The sequence below is a fragment of the Neopelma chrysocephalum genome, unplaced genomic scaffold (assembly GCF_003984885.1).
Source record: "Neopelma chrysocephalum unplaced genomic scaffold, ASM398488v2 Primary Assembly neopelma1_92, whole genome shotgun sequence".
NCBI classification, from domain to species: domain Eukaryota; kingdom Metazoa; phylum Chordata; class Aves; order Passeriformes; family Pipridae; genus Neopelma; species Neopelma chrysocephalum.
In genome coordinates this window covers 695,396-719,461 of record NW_020897754.1, presented here as the reverse complement: position 1 = coordinate 719,461, position 24,066 = coordinate 695,396, and the positions used below count along the sequence as shown (strand labels likewise).

The following is a 24,066-nucleotide window of genomic DNA, read 5'->3' as shown; positions in this document are numbered from 1 at the left end:
TAATATATATATAGTTTTGCCTCCGGCATATGCTGTACTAGAGCGTAGCAGCTCTTCAAGTACCATGTTTTCCAGTGAACGTGTGAGTGACAGCACCTAAAAACAGCAGCTGTTACATAAATAAGGCTGGCGCTTCCCCTTCCAGCGAGGTGATGGGAGTGAGGAGCAGGGCCAGCACAGCCCAGGGGGATGACATTCCTGCTCGGTGACAAAGCAGGGGACAGCCCCCGGAGCAGCCTCGGTCACCACCACCCTCCCCTCCACGTCCCCAGGGCAGAGGCTGCTGCATCCCTGCTGTTTATCCCCATCACTGCCATCCTGTAAAACAGGGTAAAAAGAGCAGCTTGTCTAAAATATGGATTTGTGGCATCTCACAGTTATTTTGCCGATTAAAGGATTAAAGTGGCCATTGTTTCAGCATGATGTATGTTGTATCTTAATGAGCAGCTTAATTATTTTACTTAGCAGGAGATGGCCAATAAAGTATTAAGAAGCCAGATTTGGCACTCAGTTTCCCTTCATGTTAAGATGCAAAAATCTGATTTGTACTGCCTGTAAATTTGCTGTATCTCAGCATGCAAATACTCCTGAATAATTTAGGCTTTCTTTAAGAAAGCCTGCAATATACCCAGAAAAGATTAATATTCAGCAGACGTCCATCATCTAAGTAAACACTTTTTTTTCCCGCTAAAACTATATTGACTTCTCATAAATTCCCTTAATGGGACAGAAACCATCCTGGTTCTTCTTCATAAGGTTTGTCTCTTTGCCTCAGCTTATGTATGTGGCAGGAAAACTTTGCCTGCATACAGCTTAAAAACATTTGACCCCTTGGAAGCATATGAGGGGAAGTTCTTGCAACACTTACCCAGGCCCAAAAGAAGACAACAAAGAGGACAGCAGGAGAAAAGCTGGGATCTGAGGTCATATTTGAGTTGGTGGGAAGGGGAGATGGCAGCACCACATGGTCACCCCTGGATGGGTGTGTCTTTGCTCCTACATTTGCTTGCTTTGGTGGACAGGAGGGGTGCAGTGGTCACTGAGGCGCTTCCATCACACACACACTTGTAACTTTTCTGCACATTTAATGTGGCAGTCAGGAACCAGGACTCCCAGAGTCAAAATTCCATTTTGACAATGAAATTTACTGAAACATAAGAGAGAGAGCTGAAATGTACTGTGCTTTAGGCTCAGTTGTCTCTCTCTGACACACCTACACTCACATACCTGTGAGAAAGGTATTGTGAGACACAATCAGCAAAGGTGTATGAGTCACCCATAACAAAGTGGGTACAAAAACCCCCTACTAGACTGTGACCATAAAATAAGCATCAGCTTTGAAATGGATGTCTCTATTCATAAAGCAAGAATTTCTGGTAGGAAACAACCCAAGCAAAGTAAAAATGGGCCTCGGTTATGAATTTTGGCAGAAGCTCGAGTTTCTCCAAAGTCTGAGGTGGTCTCGGGTAGCTCAGCCTCCTGGCAGGTGTTGAGAACCTGGAGCTGGACTTTCTGCAGGTCCAGGTGGATTTAGGTATCAGCCTTTGGCTCACACACCTTTTGGGTTTGCAGCAGGCCTGGAAAAGGACGGATTTCAGAGTGTGAAGTCCCGGAGGGAAACATCAAGTCACAGCAGGGAAGAATTTCTCTCTGATAACTATTATCCTAAAACTAAATGCCCGAGACATTGATCATTATGGAGGGTAACTGTAAAGGCTGGAGGGAATGAATTGCTTATTACAGGTGATATAGTCACACAGAGGAATTCCAGGCAAGTAGTTCTGGCATAAATGATGCTGCTCAACACCTTTTGGAGAAGCAGCCAAGTTCCCTTAACTATGGGCTCACCCCCAGAGCATCTTCAGCCTCAGTGCCAGGTATCTGTGCTTCCCAGGACAGAACTTGTGGACACAATGCCTGTTTGGAAGACCCAAATATCCCTGTAAAAGCAACAGTTAAACCCCCTGCATCATCAATTCTTTAATTAGAGACATTTCTTGCCCAGGGAATGACCCTGCAGATATGGCAAATCCTTCCTGCCCAATGTCCCCTGGTCTCGGTGGGAGAGAGCAACCTGGCAGCAGGTTCAGCTGGGTGGGAATTAGGAAGGCCTTGAAATGAGGGATCAGAGAAAGCCTCAAATTGCAAAACAACTGTTAGTCTGTTTTTGGAAAGCGCTCACTTTCATTTGGACATAAAACTGGTTGTGAGAAAAGAGTATGGAGACCAAAGTGGTGCTGAGGTTTAGTTATCTCTCCCTCAGGCAGAGAGTGTGAACATTCCACAGCTGTGGAAGGGTTATTTGAGAGCCTTATCGCTAAAGGAGAGAGGCCACACAAAAATCATGCTCCACAGAAATGCTTCATCAGAGCCCCATTGCTCTCGCTGGTCCATCCTCTCCGAGATGCGGAGGCACCTTGTTCCCACCAACCCTGATGCCTTCCAGGAGTCCCAGTGCCCCTGCGGATGCAGGTCCCACTCCCAGCTCTGGGACACACAGGGCTGGAACGCCTCAGTTTGCCTCAGGCCCACAGGGGTCACCACACCTGGGAAAAGTGATGTCCAAGAGCACGCACTCTTCTACTTCTCTTGGCTTCATTTAAACATGGGATAAAACAATCATGAGTGTTTTTCCAACCTGTATCCCTCGTCTTGGCGTTCTCATATGATACAAACTTGCCTAAAGAACTTGAGTCTTTACAGGTGCTGAAGCATTGCTGTTTTTCTTGGCTTTGGGGATGAAACAATGGATGGGAAACTCTCCATGAGCTACCACCAATGGAGTTTTAGGGAAAGAATAATCTCTGGGAGCATTTTGGAAACCAAGGCTTGGTGTTTTATTGAAGAGCTGCACCTGACAGAAAGGATATAAACACAGTCATAAAAGAGTTCCCAGTGTCTAGTCCTTTCATTTCACATTGCAAAGTCAGGTAAGACTATTTATTTCAATAAATAGTCAAGGAAATGTCTTCAATCAAGTGACAGCTCGTTCCCATACTGTAATTAAATTTGAAGCTCAATTACTATTGTGTAAATCAATGGCATAGACAGGATTATTACAGGAAAATCCCCAGGGATGCCAAGACTGGTATGGAGAGGTAGAAGGGAGAGTTCAGCATGGGCTTTTTGCAGCTGTGCTATAAAGCTGAGTGCAGATCCTGCTGCTGGGCTGGGCTGGGCCTGGGCTGCACCCCTGGAGGCACACATCAAGCACCAGTCATGCAATTGCCAAAAAATCCTGTCTGCTCCCTGCAAAGATGCAGGCAAGGGGGTGTTAGCCCTGAGAAAATCAGTGCAGGCTGGACATCAGCTTGTGGGGCTGGATGAGCCAGCAATGTGTACTGGGCTGCACCTGAAGCAGTGTGGGCAGCAGGGCACGGGGGGATTCTGCCCCTCTGCTCTGGGGACACCCCCCCTGCAGAGCTGCCTCCAGCTCTGAGGGCCCAGCACAGCAAGGACATGGAGCTGCTGGATCAGGTCCAGAGGAGGGACACGAAGAGGGATGGAGCAGATCTGCTGAGAGGAAAGGCTGAAAGAGCTGTGATTGTTCATCCTGGAGAAGAGAAGGATCCAGGGAAACCTCACTGCTGCTTTTCAGTACTTAAAGAGGGCTTATAAAAAAGATGGGGACAAACTTTTTAGCAGGGCCTGTTGTAATAGGACACAGGGTAATGGTTTTAAACTAAAAGAGGATCAATTTAGATTAGGTATAAGGAAGGAGTATTTCACAATGAGCGTGGTAAAACACTGGGAGAGACTCCCCAGAGATTGGGGGATGCCCCATCCCTGGAAAGATGCAAGGCCAGGTTGGATGGGGCTCTGAGCAACCTGGTCTGCTTGAAGATGTCCCTGCTCATTGCAGGGGGGTTGAGCTGGATGACCTTTAAAGGCCCCTTTCAACCCAAATTATTCTATGATTCTACCCTTCTGGGCACTGCCAGGCAGCTGTAGCTTTGTGTGGAAACTCCAGCCAAACATGCATTTGCATGCTATTAGCTCATTAGCCACCTCTTTTCCCTCCCTAACTCCTCTTCCCCAGGGAGGACACTTTCTCCAGCTGTGGCAGAAGAGCACAACCACTCTGGGCTGTGCTGGAGGGACACAAATCCGTGGCACCAGCAGGGCTGAGGACCTCCTGAGGTGAAAGACCACCCCTCCCCACTGCTCCCAGGGGACAGCACTGGACACGTCTGCTGGTGTCCAGCCTGCAGCTGTTTTCCCTTGGCTCAGCTCTAGTTACTGCCCAAGAGCTCCACTTCATCCCTGCAGCTTCCAAGTCCTTCAGCTGCTTCTCCTGTTTGTACTGAAGGAAGAGGAAAGGGACCAAAGCCTAAACTGTGTGTTCCAAATCCAAGGGACAAACAAGAAGAATATCATCACATTTACTTGGCTTGTATTTCGTGATATAATTTAAAAAGTATCCTTAGTTTTGGAGAACTTGGGTGGTAATCCTAAACACAGGGGTTCAGATGTCACGCTGCTGGGACTGCAAGTGGCTTGGACTCTCAGTGCTGATTAAGCTCAGGGCACTTTTGACCATGGTGAACTTCCTATTGCAAAGTGGGGATTGGGTTTTTCCCCCCCATTTGAATTTGTTCACAAAGTTCAAAAGGAAACGGTGCCCCTGAGCTGCCAAGAGGTAAGTCTAAGATGAGGAATACAACTTTTCACCAAAAAAAATTGTACTGATGGAATTACTGCTCATACACACAATAATCCCCGTTATAATGTAATCCAGAACTTACATGATTATGTTATTTCTTAAAAAAAGTTATTTTTTCTTTATCTCTCTCCTTGCCAAGTTATGTTCTGTTACGAAGATGTTTCTTGCTCTTTCTAGCAGCCTGTTCATGTTCCAGGTGTCCCAGCTTCACACTTTAATTTCATTCCAGCTCTGCACGACTGCAGAAAGCAACAGCTTTTCATAAGCCCTTTACCCTCCTGCTGTGAGTTTCCAACATGGGACACTGTGCTGAAGGTTTCAGTGGGAGCCATGGGTTTGACCAGCTGCCCCATGACCAGTCAACGTGACCACAAGCTTTACCAGGCCACTGCCACACCACCCGTGGTGCTCAGTGGTCAGCAGCACCACGTGCTCCATGCCCTGCTTCCTCTCCACATGGCTGTGCCATGATGTCTCCTGCTGCTGGGCACACATCCTATGGATGTGGACTTACACTCCAAAAGTCTTTTCTTCTCTGAGCAGAGCAGTGACTGCAGCTTCTCCTTGCTGTGCTCTCACTTAGCTTTGGTCTCAGTGCTGGGGATCACCTCCAGGCACGAGAGACCAGCCCAGGCCCCATTGTCTCCTCCGCACTTCATCCGCCGCCAAGGAAAGTGCCAATTAGTGCCAGCTGTCCTGGGCTGCTTGTTGCAGGGCCTGGGTCTGGCCCCCCTCTCTTGTTTTCTCTGTGTGGCATCTGACTCCCTCAGTCTGCCCATTGATGTCCAGGGATTTCCTAAAAAAAAAATATCCTTATTCAGACAGCTTGATGTTCAGTGCCCTGTTTTGTTTCATATGTTTGAAAAATAATAGATTGTTATTAAAATAGAGTAATGTGGTAATAGCTCCCCATACTGTGAGGATGCTCAGAGGCCAGGGCAGCCTGGCCTGGGGGATTTGCAGTCCTCTCGCCCGTCTGCACTTACTGGTTCCACGGCTGCTTTCTGAGTCCAGCACAATCAGCAACAGGAAATCATGAGGCATTTCTCTCAAGGAAGTACTTCTGGGTTTCAGATGGTTGCCAGCATCAGGGTGCCACCAGAGTGAGCTGAGATGTCACCAAAGAGCAGCAGCACATTTCCCACCACAGTTTAGCCTGTTCAGCCATCATTCCCAAATGATGAGGAACTTTAGCTGGGGTTTAAGCCATCCCATAGGACTGAGCTGGTTAATATATGCCCATTCTCTCACCACTGGCATGCTGGTGAGGGCGTGCAGTTGTATTTGAGGCTGATTTGGGACATCCGCCCTCCTGTAAGATGTCACTCTCAGCCTTGAGGTGCATCAGGGTGCCCTTTGGCACCATGGCACATGCCCCCCTTAGGCCATCCTGCCCAGCTGAGGCTTTTCAATGGCTTTGTGACCTGGGGTGGTTTAAGCTGAGGCAGTACAAACTAGTCCTAGCTCTAACAAGAGGCGACTTACCTTCAGGGTCACATAGCACAGGGCCCTGCACGGAGTCAGGCACAAAGGCTGGAGGTGGAAAGATTTTATCACAGAGATGGGGGCAAAGCAAATGGGGTTTTTTAATTGTTTTTTAATGAAGCCATTGCTTCATCAAACAACTAGCTTTCCCCATGCTGCCAGTAACTCCCAGGCACTAGTTAGATCTTCTAGATTCATAAGTGGCACGTGGAAAACACCCTCACCAGCCATTCAGCCATAGCGTGTTTGCAATTTATAGCTTTCTTCCTCAGAGCCCTGCTAAGTCACTAAGCAGCCTTGTGGTCTGAGCAAAGGTTTAGGAGCCAGGAAAATCTGGGATGAGTCATTTGCTCATGCACTGGCGACCTGAGCAAATCAGTTGACCTCCTTGTGCCCGGGCTGTGAGAGCTGCCCTGCCCAGTCAGGGGCTTGCCTGGCTCTGGTCAAAAGCAACTCCCCGGCTCCAGGGGAAACGTGGAATGCTCGGGGTGTGTCCCAGAGCCAGGATCCCGTGGAGCTGCAGCCCTTTGGGCTCCCTTGGTGGAGGTGCCAGCCCCAAGTCCCTTGAAAGCCAAGGCAAGACTTTCAGAGGTTTCAGCGTGTTGCAGCTCAGGACTCACTCACTTCCCCTCCAGTGTCTGTCTGGCTTTTGAATGGCTTGTATAATAAGTTATAAATGACAACTGCAACATAAAATGAAGAGGGGACCAAATGGCTTCAGGCAACTTTTAAAAATACCAAGACTATTTCTAAATGCAGATCACCAGCTCCAAAAGAGCCGTGGGCAGACTTAGCTGAAGGTTATTTGCTGGCCTGACTGAAAGCACATTTGTGGTCTCTATCAGTTCTGAGAAGATGCTGTTAATAGGACGTTTGCTGGCAGAGGCAGGAGGGGACAGCCAGGACATGGGCAGTGCTGGGGACACAGACCTTCCCTCCTCTGAGGGGGTTGCTGAAGGCTGTTGGGTGAGCAGTGACAAAGGCAGGTTGGATGCATGTCCCTATTTCACCCCGAGGAAGGTGAAGTGCTGTGCTGGAGGTTGGATCGGGGGAGAGGAGGTGTGTGATGTCCTAAATTCCCAGCCACCTTCTCCTAAAGATGTGGCTGCTCACACCACAGGCATTGATGCTGTGGATATCTGCCACACATGAAGTCTTCCAAGCCAGGTTAGATACCTTTTCCATCACTCCTTTTTGACCTTTCTCATTAATAGTTTGATTTTGCCATGTTAAAAATGAGCTTGACTACAATTTGCTTTTGCTCTTCTTTTTCCTTTCTTGAATGCTCTTCCACCTCCCACTTTCAGCTGCGCCCGGAAGCAGAAGTATCACGTTACTGTGAGAGAAGCTAGTTCTGTGGTATTTCCATCCCATCCAGGGCCAGGAAATACAGGCAATTTTGCAAGACAGCTTGTACTCAGTAAATTTCCAGCTCGGTTTATATTTCTGTATTTATTTAGATCTGTGCTAACCATGTAAAAGAGCACTCATCCCAAGTGAGGTGCTGTGGACAAACTTGCAAAAAAACCCCAGATTTCACAGACCAAGGACCCTGAGCAATAGACTTTTCATTGAACCAGGAGCTAAATCCTTTCTTCTGAACAGACACCCAAGATGAACAAAGATGCAGACAGGCAACTTCTGGTAACACTAACTCTCCACAGTAACTCAAAATTAAAGCTTTTAATAAATCCGACCAGTAAAATCACCATCACTGACAACATTTTCTTATACCCTTGTGACTTTCTCTTGAAATCTCCTTCCTTCCCTTTCTTTCTGTGCACAGTAACTTCTATCTGTAACACAATCTGTGTCTAGGTGCATGATAACCCACCAGCATCTTCCCACATCCCAGCTGAGCAACCAGGGACCTGGACAGACATTTACAGTTGCATGGGGAGAGCGTGACAGCTCCAGGGACCATAGTCTCCTCTCTTGACTCCTCTTTTTCAGCAGCAAAGTCCTGCCACAGGCAGAAAAAAAATCTGCATTTCACATGGGACGGCGGCGCTCACACCAGCTTTGCTTGTTTAGGGCCGCAGCCAACCCGCCCATATTCCTGCGAGCCAGTGTTCCCAAATACCCTCGGATTGAGTTGCGTGTGTGCGAACCACACACGGTCACACATAAGACAAAAACACCCTCAGCTCCTAAAGCAGAAATATGAAGGGTTTGGGAGGGTTTTTTTGGAGGCACCGAGAATTCTGCTGGCTTTATCAAATCAGGGTGGAAACTCTCGTGCCAGTTCAAGCCGCTGCTACAGCTCCCTGCTGGGCCACAAATGGGCCGGAACCAACCCCAGGGCCAGCAAAAGCTGACTTGAAAAAAAATAATACAAACTCTGAGCCAACTTCTGTCATCCAACACTAACTCAAGACTGAAAATGAATTTTTTTTAAACCCCCTTTCAGAGTTGCCCTGTGCTCTGCTGAGCACAACTGTGGGTCTCTACAAACGGTGTCCAGGTTCAGAACAACAGTTCCCGGGTGTTTCATGCCATAATGTTGGCAGAGAAAGAGCAAGGGAATATACCCTTATACCTTTGGTAAGGGAGCAAGTGCTCCTAGGAGAAGATTGTAAAATTCAGGTCAACATAACCCAGCTGAAGGCCACTACAAGAAATGATGATGATGTGCCAGAGCCCTCGGTTTTTGTGGCAGCTTTACTGGGAACAAAGCCTTCAGAGCACATTGCAGACTTTGGGGGCCAGAAGGGAGTATTTTATAAAGGGAATTGGAGCCTTTGGGCTGTAACTGGATCCCCACACTGCTCTTGCCATCCAGAGGGAATTGCAGGGACAGTCCCCATGCAAAGCAATGGCTCTGTTGACCCCACAGCCTTGCACAGGGGCATGTATTACCTTGGCAAAGGCCACATGGCTGCTCCCTGCTGCTGGCCATGGCAGCTTCCCAAGGCAACAGGATGGCTGCAACAGTGCCCTTGTCCACCACAAGCCACTGCAGGACTGGGGCTCAGCCAAAGGATGTCAGCTGGCTCCCACCACAAGTCTATTCCAGCAGATTCAGTTAAAATTTGGAAGAGAAGCCATCCATCGCTTCCTATCAGCCTTGCCATCCTCGCAGTTAGTTTAACAGGCTATAGATGGCTTCAAACTCCAGCCAAGGGGGTGGAGATCGTACAATAATTTACCACAATAAGGGCTGTTAGAAAAACCTACTGCTTGTAAGCAAGTCAGATATCGCATGTCGATGATCTACAACATTTAAACAGAGTTGTTAAGTCATAGGGATGAGAAACCGCCAGTTTGACCATGCTCCTACACAATTAGCTTATTGATTTGGCTTCTCAGGTAGTTCTGGATGTGCCCAGGTCTCACCTTGCCTGAGTGGCAGCAGACGAAGGTGGAGACATGGAAATGGGTGTCAAGGAGTAGGAAACCTACTGTAGAAAAAAAAAGGGTAACTGTTGGCTGTTTGCAGCAAGAGAAACACGTTGAAATAGTGAAGTTATAAAGGCTATTTGTCTTGTGCCTTGTAGCTTTCTGCTTTTCGAACTAAAAAAGTGCAGCACATAAATAGAGCGGGCAAGTGTGAGCTGATGATAGCAATACACTACTGCACATTTAAAATCTCTGCAGCTCCAAGTTTCTTTTGAGTCATTTTTTGAGTGATTTTGTGCAAATATGGGACATTCAGAATGGGCACCTGCAAACAGGAGTCACACTGCCGGTCGCTCCTGCGGGCATCCCAGGACAGCAGCGAGGTTAGCAGCCTTAAATCTCAGTTTTCTCCCCTTAAAAATAAACCTGGCAGCCCTCCCCAAAAAACAAGCACGCCCTTTCCAAAGGAAACATCCTTGTCTACAGATGCTTTTGTCACAGCAGTGGAAACGGAGGAGCTGAATTCACTTGCAGGCCACACCATGAGCCTGCTGATGTCTGCGCAGACAGTGCCGAGGGAGATGTTTCCTCCCTGAAATGCCTCTTGAATTAAAATGTACCTTTGGTGAAAACAGTTTTTTTAAAAAAGAAAAAGAAGAGCCTTGGCATTAGGTTCTCAGGCCTGCATGCGAAACTGCTCCCATTTGGGCTTCGGAGCTTAATGCTGGTTTGGGGGCTTTTTGTTTTTACATACGACTATGATCTTGGGTCGAAAGCTGCATGAAACCCTGTTTTCTCTTAGGATATCATTTTTGCAGGACCATCTAATAAACCTAGTAGCAGCAAGCAGCTCCTTTCTATTTAACCTTAAACTCATACCAGAGAATAGAAAAGAAAGCTAATTCTACTCAAGGCTACAGCAAGTTGGTATAACAAGTGCACAGGAGAAACAGTATGCTCTGTTTAATAGGATTCTTCTTATTAATTAATTAGCAGGCTTTTTCTCCCTAAGAAGAGTCCTCATTCTCATCCTCATAAATACTGACTTTTTGTGATAAACATAGCTGGGAAAAAAAGCAAAAAAGGACTTGTATGTTGTAGTTTACCTGCCACAGGTCTGTAGGGCGCTTCTTTTTTTTCACAAGACCGCAGATTTCCTCGGCCTGAGTTTAGCAAGACAGTGATTTTAGGCTGTTTGCCTTCCTTCCTCAATCCTTTCACCCAGAAGAGAGGGGAAAGCCCTCAGGGTCTCTCTCTAAACGTGCTACTTGACAGAGTTACACTGAAAACATGAAAAAAAAAAGAAAAAAAAAAGGGCAAAAACCGGCAATCAGACCCATCATGCTGAACAGAACAATTTATGCCTGAAATAAAATAAATCCTTGCTTTCATTGCTGGGTTCAGCCTCCATCCACTCAGGACTGTACTGATGCCATCTCAAGAAATGGATGCACACCCATAGCCTGGTGCCCCATCCAAGACCACCAGCCTGGGTTTCCCAGCAGTCTTCGACTCAGAGCACACATTTCCCCCACTTCAGCACCAAAAATAAGTGAGACAGACATATATAAAATGACACACTTTATTAAAAGTTACATTCAGCAGCCATGGACATATTTACTTAAGTAGATTTGAACTGCCAAGGAGCTTATAATTATAAATCCTTCTAAGGCATTAAAAGCTCTTAGATGTTTTAACTTTTGCAATCATTTCATATAAATAGGTAAGGTAAATGATGCCTGCCTAAGAAGAGGATACCCCAGCTGCATTAAACAAAGATATACACATAAATATATGTATAAAACAATGTTTTTTGTTATAAACTCATTGATGGGATATTTCACAACCTTTAAATCTTGGATCTGGCCCTGCAACTATTACCCACACAAGCAGCCTCCTGTTTAAGTTACCCCATGTGAGTGTACAGATTGCTCACATGGATGAGAGCAGGGCAGGGCCTAAGTTTTGACAGAAACAGCAAAAATGCCAAAACTCTCAGGGAAATATATTTACAATCTGTGCAAGTAGCATCACCTACTGTCACTGATTACAGAGGTCTCTCTTGGAAAGCTATCGACACCGGGAAGGCACTGTGGCAAAGGCAAGCCAACATCTGTCAGCTCTTTCTTTTTGATGCTGCAGCTCTCCCTTCTGAGGAGCAGTACTTGGGCTCTGGAGCCTTAGGAGATGTCCTTTGGGGTGCAGGACAGAGAGAGCACCAGCAGCACCCAACTGCAGGCCTGAGCTCGGGGCACAAATCCATCGAGCCTCAAGTTTTCCCAGCTCCAGCAGCAGAAACCTCCCTTGGTGTGCAGCGGCACAGCTGCTTTTTCTGAGTGTAAACAAGAAAAGTGCCAACCAATTCCAGTATTAGCCAACCACCCACCCCCTTCAATAAATAATGATAGCTTAATTTATCTTATAATTGAACTGTGCTTTATATGCCTTTAATAACCACACGTGTGAGGAAGAGGAAATTGCTGTTGCAACAGAAGCTGTGACTAGATCTGGTGAACTGCATAAATTAATTTGAACTAATACAGCTGCAGGGTCTGAATCTCCAGCAACTTAGTGCTGACTTTAGGTTTGTGGGCAACTCCTTTGGCTTTGTGACGTACAGCAGGTCTAGTTAGAGGCAAGTAGGGTTGTATCTTACACCAGTGGCTGGTTACAGTGTGTGGCTGATGCAAACTCCCAAAATTAATTCACTGCAAGCCCCTGGGTGCTAAACACTACATGAAGCCCCATCCTCACTGGCCAGCGAGGCTCATGGAAGGGGTTTTTCCCACCAGAGCGATGCCGTAGCAGTAGCATCAAGACCTCATACACAGCAAGCTTGAAGGAAAGGCACACTCCAAGATTTATCCCTAAAATATTGAAGACAGCTGCTTTTCTGTTCTCTGCTTTGACCTAGCAGCTTCCCTACCACCAGCTCACCACGACACAGCCGCATCTACTCCAGCCTCGCAGGCAAAGACATGGCACCGACCAGCGCCTCCCAGCTCCTGCCGTCTCCACACACTCCCTCTGGCCTGGGGAGCAGCTGATGTCTGGCAGCAGCCAGGCTGTGAGCCCACCAGCAGAGGAGTGGAAGAAAATTCAGTCTACCACCACTCACTTTCACTGGCCTTGTGCCATTTCTGATATTTTTGAAGGACACAATTGAAACCAATGGGAAATGTTTCAATGGTAGAAGAATCAGACCCTAAAGTATATTATTTTTATCTCAGCCATACCATTGCCACAAAAAAAAAATGCTTCAAGAATAGGTTTGAATTTGGGATAAAGAGAGTGAAATGCCCCTTCCTTCCCTTTACTCTACGTCTGCTGGTTTGAATTGTGCCTTAAATAAGAAAACAGCATTTCTCCAAGGAGAAACTGGGGATATTGGAGCCAATATTTTCACCTTTGATCAAAATGGCATCTATAGCAAAACAAAAATGTTACAGGGGAAAAATCACTGCAAAAAGATTTTGGTTTAAATAGTGACTCCATGTAACAGAGGTGCATTTGAAAATGCAAAGACAATCTGGTAACCAAAACCTACTGAAAATAAAAGTGAACTGAGAACACAACTCCCATTTGTGCCTCAAAAAATCTTCTCCTAAAGGACACAAGAGCCCTCTAAGGCTCTGTGGAAACCCTATAACTTTTCTTTTAAGCCATCCCAAGAAATACAAGATACAGCAAAAACCTGCACAAGTGACTTGGCTGCTGCCTTTCATAGAGCCCTGAGCTGGAAGGAGCTCCTCTGATATTGCTCCCCCGTCCCCCACCAGCCAGGCCAGGCCTGCCAGCCCCTGAAAGCAAGGAGGGCAAGCAAAAGCATAAGCCCATGATCTCTAGCTCAGAAGAAAAGCTGGCAGAATACGGTGCTTATTTACTCAAGTCAACTCTCACTGAAGATGAGTTTATGGAAGGTAATGACACCATTACAGCTCCATACAGAAAGATATTTCTAAGCTTTTTTAAAAAAATAAAATCCCATACACACTTCAAACCACGAATATAATTTTTTTTTTTTTTGTCCTGAATCCTCCATTGGAACTTGAATTTAAAACACAGTTTAACTCCTCTGTATGTGAAACCTCATGGCCACATTAATCGAAAACATGTGAAGCCAGGAGAAAGAAATCACTTCCAGTTATGTTGTCAGTGTTATGTGCATAACATTCCCACAGCTGTAGATCCATTGTGCTCCATGTTATAAATAAGAAATTGCATGGTGACAGCTAAAATTCAAAAGCGTTAATGTTTCTCTTTGCAACTCTTTTTCTATTTTTTCTTTTTTTTTTTCCTCCAGCCTTTTGAGGCTTGTCCCCTTTCCCTCCAAGTAGAAGTTACTTGAAGCAACATTATTGCTCACCCGACAGACATATTTATGGTAATTAAAAAATGGTAAATGCCAAGCAAATATGACTAATGTTGCTATTTGGCAAATAAGCCAGAGACGACCTATTGAATCTGATCCAGGCTGTCGTATTTGTGTTAATAAACATCTCTCCTTCTTCTGCTCAGCTCCGTTATCCCAGTGCTTTAGGGAGAAATCAGCTCCCAGGATGCAGCCAAATGCTGCCCAACCTCCGTCGCAGCCGCCGCCGAAGCCGTCGAGTCGAAGAATACAAACGAGCTCCCTTGTATCTCTCACATTCTAGGTTGTGGTCCCTTTCAACCATGAAAAACAGCTACAAATTGTTCCCAGAGCTAAACCACTTAACATCTTGGCACTTGGTTGTTTTTAACTTTGCAACAATAGGCACTGTTCACTCCTCTCAATCTCAGTTTTTTTATTCTATAATAAAGCGGGAATACTGATGAAAGGCTAGTCACGGCTTCTCCCCGTGGTATCAGGGTGGTGGCATGTGATGATTCACATGGGGTGTGTTTGATCCAAGAAAGCCCAGCCTCTGCTTATTCTTCCTTTGTTCTGTCATCTAAGGTGGAAAGGCAGAGAGAGACGAGTTGAGATTTTCTTTTTTTTTCTTTTTACTATTATTTAGCAGTCACAGAGCAAGATACATATAAGCAAAACAACAGGGAGTGGAATTCTTTTCTTCAGCATTGAAAATTACAAGTAGGAGATGTCTTTGAAGTGGGAGATCTGTTTCCTGCAAAGTATGGACATTTTATTCTCATTTGTACATTATTCTTATCCCCCCGCAGGTCTTGCAGTGTATTATTTGCACTGCTATTGTGCTGTGTAGCCCTGCAGAGGGTCAGCATTTGCACTCGGTGCTGTACAATCACAGAATTAAAAGATGGTCCCAGCCACACAGAGTTTAAATTTAAGCCAAGAGAGAACAGATCCAGCCAGAGGGGGATGAAAAAATCCCACCAGGATAGTGTGGGTCTCAGCACATCCAGCTTAAACCTTTGTCGACTTTTTCACAGGGAAAAAGTTTTAAGAATGGATTTGAAGGGGGATAATTAGATAACTCTGTTGATGCCACTGAAGTGCTTCCCATAAAGAAAACACAAAGATGCTTTTCTGAAACTGTAATGAGCAAACCAGAGGTGAACAGCATCTGTAGCAAAAAAGGGAGCTGGCCTTTTGATCCCGGAGGGAGAGCAAACATGGCAGCAGATTTAGGCAGAAGCTGGGCTTTAAGGGGGGCCAGCAGCTTGTGCTCCACATGGGAGAGAATAGGGAGCCCGAGGAGGGGCACCAAGACAAGGGTGACACAAGCAAAGCAACAGGCTGGGCAAATTGTTTTCACAACAGCACTGCTGACACTCTTAGTGGGGGAAAAAATCCAAGTGTGGGACACAGAGGGCTTTTCTCCTGGCTCCCATCAGTATGCAGCTATTCCTGACGCTGCGCCGATCTCAGTGCCGGGTTGTGCAGCACCTCCACATGCACAGCCCTTCATCGCTCCGGCAGTTTTCCCTCTGTCCTCGCACACCCACCAGCAGGATTTCATAACTAATTCCCCCTTGGCTCTTCTCCTTACCTGTTCTCTGTTGTTGCTAATAGAGTACAATTTCATTCCAGACCTGTATCAGTGTACCTACTCAGAAAGCTCACTGGAGGGACAGAAAAAAACCTTTCTAAGACAAAAGTCTCTTTTGTAACAGTGTCCTGACTGTGACCTGATGAAAGGGAGCGCGTTCACCCACACGTGCTCACATTGCTTCCCATGGCAGGGCACTTACCTGTTCCTTGAGCTCAGCGAGCTGACTGGAAAGCTGTTTCACAAGGCTCATGGTTGACTCCAGCCTCTCTTGCAGGTTCCTGATTTCGTTCTGCTCACTGTCGCCTTCATTGCTAACCAGGGACATGGCTCTCATCCGAGGGAACCAGTCCAAATTCTTCTCCTACATGGGTATTAGAAAAATGAGCCATGTTAGTAGGGGTTTATGCAGTGCTGAGACTAGAGAATGAAAACTCAGGACTTCTACTCAGTGGATGACACAAAACAAATGACCTTAAGCAGTAAATTCAGAAAGTATTTCACACAAGCATTTTCATTCTTGGTTCTCCTTAGCTACAAAGCAGGTACCAACTGGAAAATCTTGGTTCCCCACAGCTGCACCTGTGTGGCAGCATGGGCAGTGTTGGCACATTCATCCACGACTCTGGCATGCAGAAATGCCTGCTGGGTCAGCTCTGGGGAGACTTCTTTGGTACACCAGCACCAGGAAAGCCTGAGTGCTCCCCGTGCTTTGCTCTTAAGTGTATGCAGGGACACATTTCCCCACTGTCTCTTCAGCTTGGCTGATCTCCATCTGTTTCAGCTGTCCTTGCAGCAATGTCAGCGAGTCAACACCAGGAAAACAAGATGAGTGCTCTCCAGACTGGCCCCGAGGCTCATGCCTGATTCAAGAGCAGAGGAACCTGGATTCAGCCACCCACAATGGAAGAGTTGGGGTCCTGGGAATGGCTTAGGCTTCCACATGCTATTCAGACTGTGTATCTCAGGTAAACGCAAGCACAACCCCATGGCCAAGGGTTAACTTGCTAAGGACCAAGCACTCTATGGAACAGCACTGAACTGGGGTGTTTCTCAATCCATGGACTCAGGCTACGAATTCAGTCATGCTAAAAACCCTGTGAGTAGATGAGTCAGGAAGGTGCTGTGCATCTGCATGAGCCTGAACTGTCTCCATAGCTCAGGGGCACGGATACTTGTGTGCAAAGCTTGACAGATGGAGGAGACGGAAGGGTGCAAGACTAGGAGGAGTGGCAACCACGTGGCCAGCCACTCTCTTTGCCTGGAGGCACAAGACAAGGGAAACAGGTCCTGCACCAACGCACCTCTGCCCTCCACCTTGGGGGCAGTGGGAGGATGTGGTTAGGTCATATGCACCGTGTTTTGCAACGGGCCTCTACGGACACGTGCACTTGATAGCTTGAGATGAGAAATAGAATGAGTTGGAAGTGTGTTTCTTCCAGTCCCCTGAGCTGCTAATGGCCCCACACAAACAATGCTCTACCGGGAGGAATGAAAAGGAGTTCTTTCCCAAAGTCCACCCACAAAAATCCTGGAAGGCAAGAGCTGTGCTACTTATGTTGTCCAAGTATTTGGTAAAGTTTAAAGTGCATCAAACTTGCTGTAGTCTTAGATTTTGCCTCTATTTTTTTTTTCTGTGAAAATAGAAAAGCCAGCGGTGATCCTGCAACATTCACAGCTGGGCAGCCCAGGGCAGTTGCACATGAGCAGGGTCCAGGCAGGCCTGGCCTGGCAGAGCTGTGAGCCCAGGGATACACCAAGGGAACATGGCTTTATTGTGCTTCCAGAAAAATTTCCTTTCAACTCTGTAGTGCTCTGCCCTGATCACCAAACTCTCCTCTCCTACTGCAACATGATTTAGAAACAACCAAGCTAAGCCTCAGTAAACATGGAAGCACTTATTGTATTCATGTTTCTCCACTATTTGCATTATCCCAGTCCCCTCAGTCAGCCTGGACAAGACCAAATGCAAAGCCATACGAACTTTAGCTTTTTTTCCTCCTTTTTAACTCAAAACTTCTAACGAGTTTTTGCCTGGCTGTGCTGCTTTGGTGCTGTCACCAAACCAAGGAGGGAGTAGGGACCGTGCCCCCCGGCCGCGGTTTGCAGCCCAGGGCTGCCAGCCGTGTGCGCTGGTGGAATGAGGCCTCTTTCCTCGCCGCTCACTTCTCCAGCCTCGTGATCTCATTATGACAATTTACTGTGGTTACGCATGATGCCATTTTCAATGGGTCATAACTCATTCAAATCAAAACCTGTTTTCACCAGCTCTGCTGGTGAGCTCGAAAGGAGCGCACGTGACCTTCCCTGCTGGATATCCCCGGCTGACACGCGGAGCGGGAGGCTCCTATTTCTGCTGCATGCGTTCCCGCTTACAAGACCAGCATTCATTTTCCACCAGTACGCTCCCGTATTTATTTTAAATTTATTTTGGCCGGGATCTAGCAGAGCATTCATCACGTGCCCAGCGTCAAGCACAGGTGTACTCATTTATACTAAGCTTAGTTTGTGCACAGTGACTTTCTGGATCAATGCCTTTTTTTTTTTCTTTTTTTTTCTTTTTTTTTTCAAAATGTTTGCCAGCAAATTTGTCTGCCACTACAGGCACAGAACGTTAATTCAAGGCAGCTACAGAGAACAGAGCTGCACTTGTATCTGAATGTTTCCTGGAAAGCTCTGGTATCTGCACCCATTACAGCTCCTCTTGCTTGAAGCACTTGAAGATACCAAATGGAAGGCCACAGGAGCCAGCTGAGGGACCAGGAGCCCTTTCAAGACTCAAAACAACACCAAAGTTTCAAAGCCAGGCTGCACAGGGAGAGCAATCTGAGACTCCATCACTGCGGTTCCTCTGTTTGCCGAGAACTGCTGCCAGGATTGTGAAATGCACTTTGCTGGTTTTGTTTTCCATCTGCCACTCCTTCAGGACACAAGGCAGGGACTGACAGCTGCTTTGGAAAGATTTTTGTGGACTGACCCTCCGCCACACTGCAGCACCCAGAGGAACATCACACAAATCTGTGCAGATGCAAGACATCCTGGCTCAGTGGGCTTGCCTCTCTTGAGGCATCCAGAGTCACCTGCTTCCCTCCTCCTCAGCACAACATCACACTTCCTGGAAAGAGGGTTGACCAGGGGCAGGTTGAGAGCGCACAGCACCTCACCCCCTGCCACAGGTTGCCATGGTGCACACGGAGCAGATGTGGCTCCAGATAGAACCACCCTGCACCACGTGCCAGCTCCTCTCGGCCACCATGAGCCCGAGAGTCACAGGAGCTCAATGGCAGACTCCATTCATTCACATGTGCCCAGTTTTGCCTTCCTAGAAATGCTGTGATAATCTCGTCCAGGAAAGAAACCCAGGTGTGGTTTAGTTACAGATCAAGAAGATCTGGGCCTTTTTTTTCCCGAAGTATTGTGGAGGATCAAGCAAGGACTTGATCCAAGTTCTGGCAGAAGCTGATGGGTTTCCACGGACCAGAGACCTCATGAAAAGATGTTACTGACTTCTACAGGTTTTCATTACAGCAGAGAGGCAACAGGTCAAACACTTGCCTGCTGGTCTCACTTGGTAGTCCCAAGTGCTGTGTTGGAGCAGGCAGGACTTTGCTTCTTGGTTCTCAACTGTAATACACATCTAATGAAATCAGTCCAGCTGTGTGTCTTTGTCATGCAAAATATCAGAAAGATGCAAAATTCAGTAGGAGACACATTCTAGCCTGCCAACCTGTCTTCAAGTTAAAAATACTTATCTAGCTTTCACCAGTAGTTCCATTATAGTGCACACAGCAGGTACATTCCCTTGCTGAACCACATGCTTTTGTCAGTCAATATTATCTTATTTTTTCACTGCATTATGAACTGCAGAACTTTATTAAAGGGCAGCATGAAAATTAGCTCTGGCACACAGCCCTGTTTGCTGAGTCTGTGCCACAAACAAACAGCAATTGCTGCTGTGGACGAAAAAACTTTTGATCACAAACCTGCCAGGATCCAGAAGGCAAATTGGACAAGGCTCCTCAGCCGAAAATTTTAGTGATTTGCAAATGTTCATGGGGGAACATGCACTCTGTCACTGCTCAGCAATGGGAAACCTATTTTTACCTCAAGGTAATTGCTTGCCAATTAACTGGAGGTCATTAACATGTTTGTACAACCCCAAACATTTGTTCTGGGACTTAAATGTTTATGGGCTCGGTCCAGGGTTCACCTTGACCAACTAACACCTTAAAGCTGTAAAACCCCAGCCTCTTCCAGGCTGCATATGCACTCCTGGGGTTTTGCAGGATGTTATCCGTCACGCCTTAGCCATTACTCCTAGAAACCCAACCGTTTTGCCCAGGATAGCATTCACTCAGACATTCTGAAGCCCGTCTGGAACCGAGAGGCAATCTGGAGGAGAAAGGCAGGCTGCTGGCAGGGAGCAGGGCAAACCTCTGCAAACAGCTGTCACGGGACTCAATCAACAGCCACCAGGTTAGTGTGAGGTGACACAACTCGAGCATTAATGAGCTCGCAGAGGGCGAGGTATGTGGATGGGACGCTTTAAAATGCAGTAGCTGACTCCTGGACAAATAATTAATTGTTAAAATGTACCGAAATCTTCTTTCTAAACAACTAAGGTTAAACACAGTAATGCTGTTAGTTGTTACTGTTATTTCATCCTTGCACAGGACAGCAGCCCAACCACAGCAGCCCACCTACGGATCGCAGCATCTTCCTGCTCCATGCTCTTCCCGCAAGCATGACTTGTGCCTTGCAGAACTCATATTTAAATATACATCTGTGTCCAGCCAGACAGGAAGGCTGCAGGGACAGAAAGGAGCTGCAGCCTCCTCTCTCCTCGCCAGTTCAGCTGGGAGAAGGCAGAAAAAAAAAAAAAAGGAAAAAAAGGCAGGTGGGGCTTGCCAAAAGGCTGCGGGCCAAAGAGACTGCACACGAGCAGAGCAGACATTTCGTGTGGCGATCCAGCGTGCTCCGTCCTCCCCCCTCAGCTGGCAGCACTCCAGTGGGAATCTCAGCTCACCCGGGGTGAAACCTCTCTGCAAGGTACTCTGGGTACACGTAGCCGCGAGGTGCCGACGGCGAGGGCACATGCCTGAGAAATCACAGGGCTTAGGGGATTTGCTACTTGTGTTTTCCGAGAAACCTCAAACCCTTCTGCTCGGAGCAAAAGTCTGCATCTGCCTCCTGCAGTTTTCTGTGCAACTCTGCTTCCCTTCTGTGGGCTTTTCCAGGGGCATGGCAGAGCGGCGGGCTAATTCCTCCCTTCAGGAAAGCATTGCCATTTTTTCCGACTTTGCTAGCCCTGGTTGAGCACGGATGGAGAAAAGACTGAAGAAATTAATTTAGAGTTTCTATACTCTGTATGAAGTCTCTCTTGAGCCATCCCTGTCCTGTTGGTACAGGCAACTGGCTTCAATCGAGCTCCCACGCTGAGCTGAATCCATGCCTCCGGAGTAATTGGCAGAGGGATGTTTCTTTAGGAGGTGCTGGTTTCACAGGCTAGCAACGAGATGGATCAGCTGCAACCAGCAGGAAAGACTGGGCTGAGCCTTTAAAAAATAGATTACTAGATAACAGCAAGAGAAAATAGGTCAAAGAGTAGGACAAGGGGGATGAAGTCGAGGAGCAAAGGCAGCCTAATGCATACTTTGAGATGGTGTCATGGCCACAGGCTCCGAGTGCCACGGCACCATCAGCTGTGCCAGGCTTTCACTTCTCCAGCAGCCTCTACTGCAGCGACTCTCAGCGCTTTCCACCCCGTGACCCCTTGTTGCAACATGAAAACAAGCCGTTTCAGGACTTCCCTCCTATCTATTCACTAATAAAAGCAGCGATGACTGCTCGTGACTCCTCCTGGGTTGTGACCTCCCCAGCTGCACTCATCAGGGCAGGAGACAGGCCACCCTGTCCTCCAGCCCACCGTTCCCTGTCTCACATGGATTGTTCGCTCCTTGGTGACTCAGCGAGGCAAGCAAGACAGTCAGCAGAGGGCTTTGTTACCTAAGAGCAAGGCTGAGAAAATGGGTATGCCCAAAGCCCTCTCTCCTCCTCAGCTGGATGGTCACTGAAGGATGCAGAAGAGGAGCACGGACATCAGTCATCATGAGGGGAGGTTTAGGTTGGATATGAGGAAAAGTTTTCACCAGTGCTGAGGAGAAACAGCATCGGCCACCCCGTGGCCTCCATGGCTGAGGAGCGGCTCTGCCGGGAAGTTGGGCACAGCTTCACCCTCTGCCACCCCACTGTGCCCTTGGCATGAAGGCAAAACAGACCCCTGGCATTGCTGCTCTCCAAGCAGGCAGCCCGTGTGCCCTTTCAGGTACGGGAATGAACAGACTGTTCACTCCCTTTTTCTGAGCCAGCACCTTGAATAAATACTTGAGTGCTGGGTACAAAGAGATCTATTTACTGAGAATTATTCTGTATGTCTGAAATGTAAATAAGTCCATCCATTCCCTTCCCAGATATGCTGCCCATATAAGCAGAGAGGGATCAGTCCAAGCGACCTTTCAAAAGCTATTATTTTTCTGCCCAGGGACAGAGTCTGGTCCTAAAAGTCTGGAGTTATGTAGCTCCTACAGCCACCTTAAAAAAGGGATTTAAAAGATTTAAGCTATCGTGTGCTTTAGATGACACAGGGCAATAACCACTTTGTGATTTAATCACAGACAATAATAATTTGGTTCAGTGCATGATTCAGCTAATCCACAATTTGATAAACGTTCATCCTAAACTACAAACCCAAATAGCTTTCTGCAAATCCTGTTTGACACTTTAATGTTAAGACTGTATTTGATAAGCACTCTGTGCTGTACAAGAATATAGGGAGGGAAATTAGGAATTGTTATGCATCTATATGCATCCACGACAGTAATTCAAAGAAAATAAAAATAAGCCCTTGGCAATTACAGATAAATCTGTATGCAACAAAAAAACTAATAGGTCTGGCTGGGTCTGTACTGGATTGATACGTTACAGCTCCCATAGCTCACAGAAAAATAGAGAAACCTGTTTCCCCCTGAAAAAAAGGTTGAAACCACAACACTGACCAACCGTTTGCTTTAGCAGTGTCATTGATGCATTTACTTTCATTTTAACTTAGCTGACTTTTTGAGGGCTGCAACAGAACCTATCACCGTAATTCTGGGTAATTGTGAGACTGATATCCAGGCCAGTCAGTTATAAATGTCTCAGTTTTTCTGTATCAGCATTCCCACTTATGATATCCCTGCAAAAATTATGGTGAGGAATCATAATTAACCCCAAATTGCAAAGATTTTTCACTGATGCTCTACAGACAGTTTCAACACTCAGCTTGAAGTTCTGTAAAGAACAAGCATCCCAATATTTCTGCTTATCAAACACACCAAAGGAACTTGGCATTTCCAAAAGATGGAAGCAATCATGAAAACAATTTTTCCAAGTCAAGGCCATAAGTTGGAATGTGCTCTCACACCCCTGTTGCGGGCAAGACATGTTCATTTCTCAGATGCTACTTTCTTCTGCTGTTTCAGTTGCTCTCTGCCACCTTATCTCTAGCATAACCTCAAGAATTGATATTCTGCTCTGCAAATCTTCAAGTATCCCAATACCACCATCTAAAGCTAGGATGTGGTCCTTAATATTTTTGCCCTTAAAATAGATATAATTATAGATTTGTGCAAAACATGAGTTTATTTTTCCACATTCCTGTGTTTTTATGTTGTTAGTGGTTACGAGACATACTTTAGGAAAAACACTTCAGATTATTCATTTAAAATAATTAAATTATTTCTGATATAATCCCTGGATCTTGTGCATAACGAAACATCTGGTACGGAGATTAGAAAATAAATGTTCTTGGCTTTTTTTTTTCCTCTTTTGTTAAACAGATGTTGTTGATACAAAACACAGAACTGTAAATCATAGCCTGCATGTGGACACAGACTGTCACTACTGAGCAGAAATTTACTGTGGCTAGATAGAGGTTTGAAACAGCAATGAATCACTGGCTTACTAACTTTATTCACGTGGGTATGGTTTCAATATTCTGACATTAAGTGCACATGTCCTTAAAAAAAGAACCTTCTAATGGCAGCATGGGAGGCTCTGGTTTAGTTCCAGCTGCCTTGGTGGGGGAAGAACAGCATAATGCAATGGCAGTCTGTGTGCAGAGGAACCTGGCAGGTCTCTGTCTCTCCCCTCACAGCTGGTTCAATGGCTGCTGCTGCTGCTGCTGCTATTGAACCCCTCAGGCTCTGCTCTCCCAGTGCCACAGTGTCCTGGGCAATCCTGTCACAGGAGAGGTGCCAAGCTGCCCCACCACTGCCACCAAAATCACAGAATATGCCAAGCTGGAAGGATCCACAAGGATCATCGAGTCCAACCCTCAGCCCTGCACAGGACCATCCCCAAGAGTCACACCATGTGCCCCAGAGGATCATCCAAACCCTCCTGGAGCTCTGGCAGCCTTGGTGCTGTGCCCACTGCCCTGGGGAGCCTGGTCAGTGCCAACCACCCTCTGGGGGAAGAACCTTTTCCTGAAATCCAACCTGACCCTGCCCTGACACAGTTCCAGCCATTCCCTGGGTCCTGTCCCTGGTCCCCACAGAGCAGAGCTCAGTCCCTGCCCCTCCTCTGCCC

The 24,066-nt window shown here is 46.8% G+C and overlaps 1 protein-coding gene across 2 annotated transcripts in view; it reads right to left on the bottom strand.

The window, feature by feature from the left end:
• Positions 1 to 11,051: 11,051 nt before the first annotated feature.
• The window catches only part of ITPR2 (inositol 1,4,5-trisphosphate receptor type 2), a 237,783-nt gene continuing 224,768 nt past the window's right edge, over positions 11,052 to 24,066 (bottom strand). For both annotated transcript variants that reach the window (XM_027693537.1, XM_027693538.1), the window contains 2 exons: positions 15,641 to 15,802; positions 11,052 to 14,421 (listed from right to left, as the gene is read on the bottom strand). In XM_027693537.1, coding sequence (XP_027549338.1) covers positions 14,335 to 14,421; positions 15,641 to 15,802 — 249 coding nt within the window. In that variant the 3' untranslated portion in view covers positions 11,052 to 14,334. The remainder of the gene's footprint in view (positions 14,422 to 15,640; positions 15,803 to 24,066) is intronic.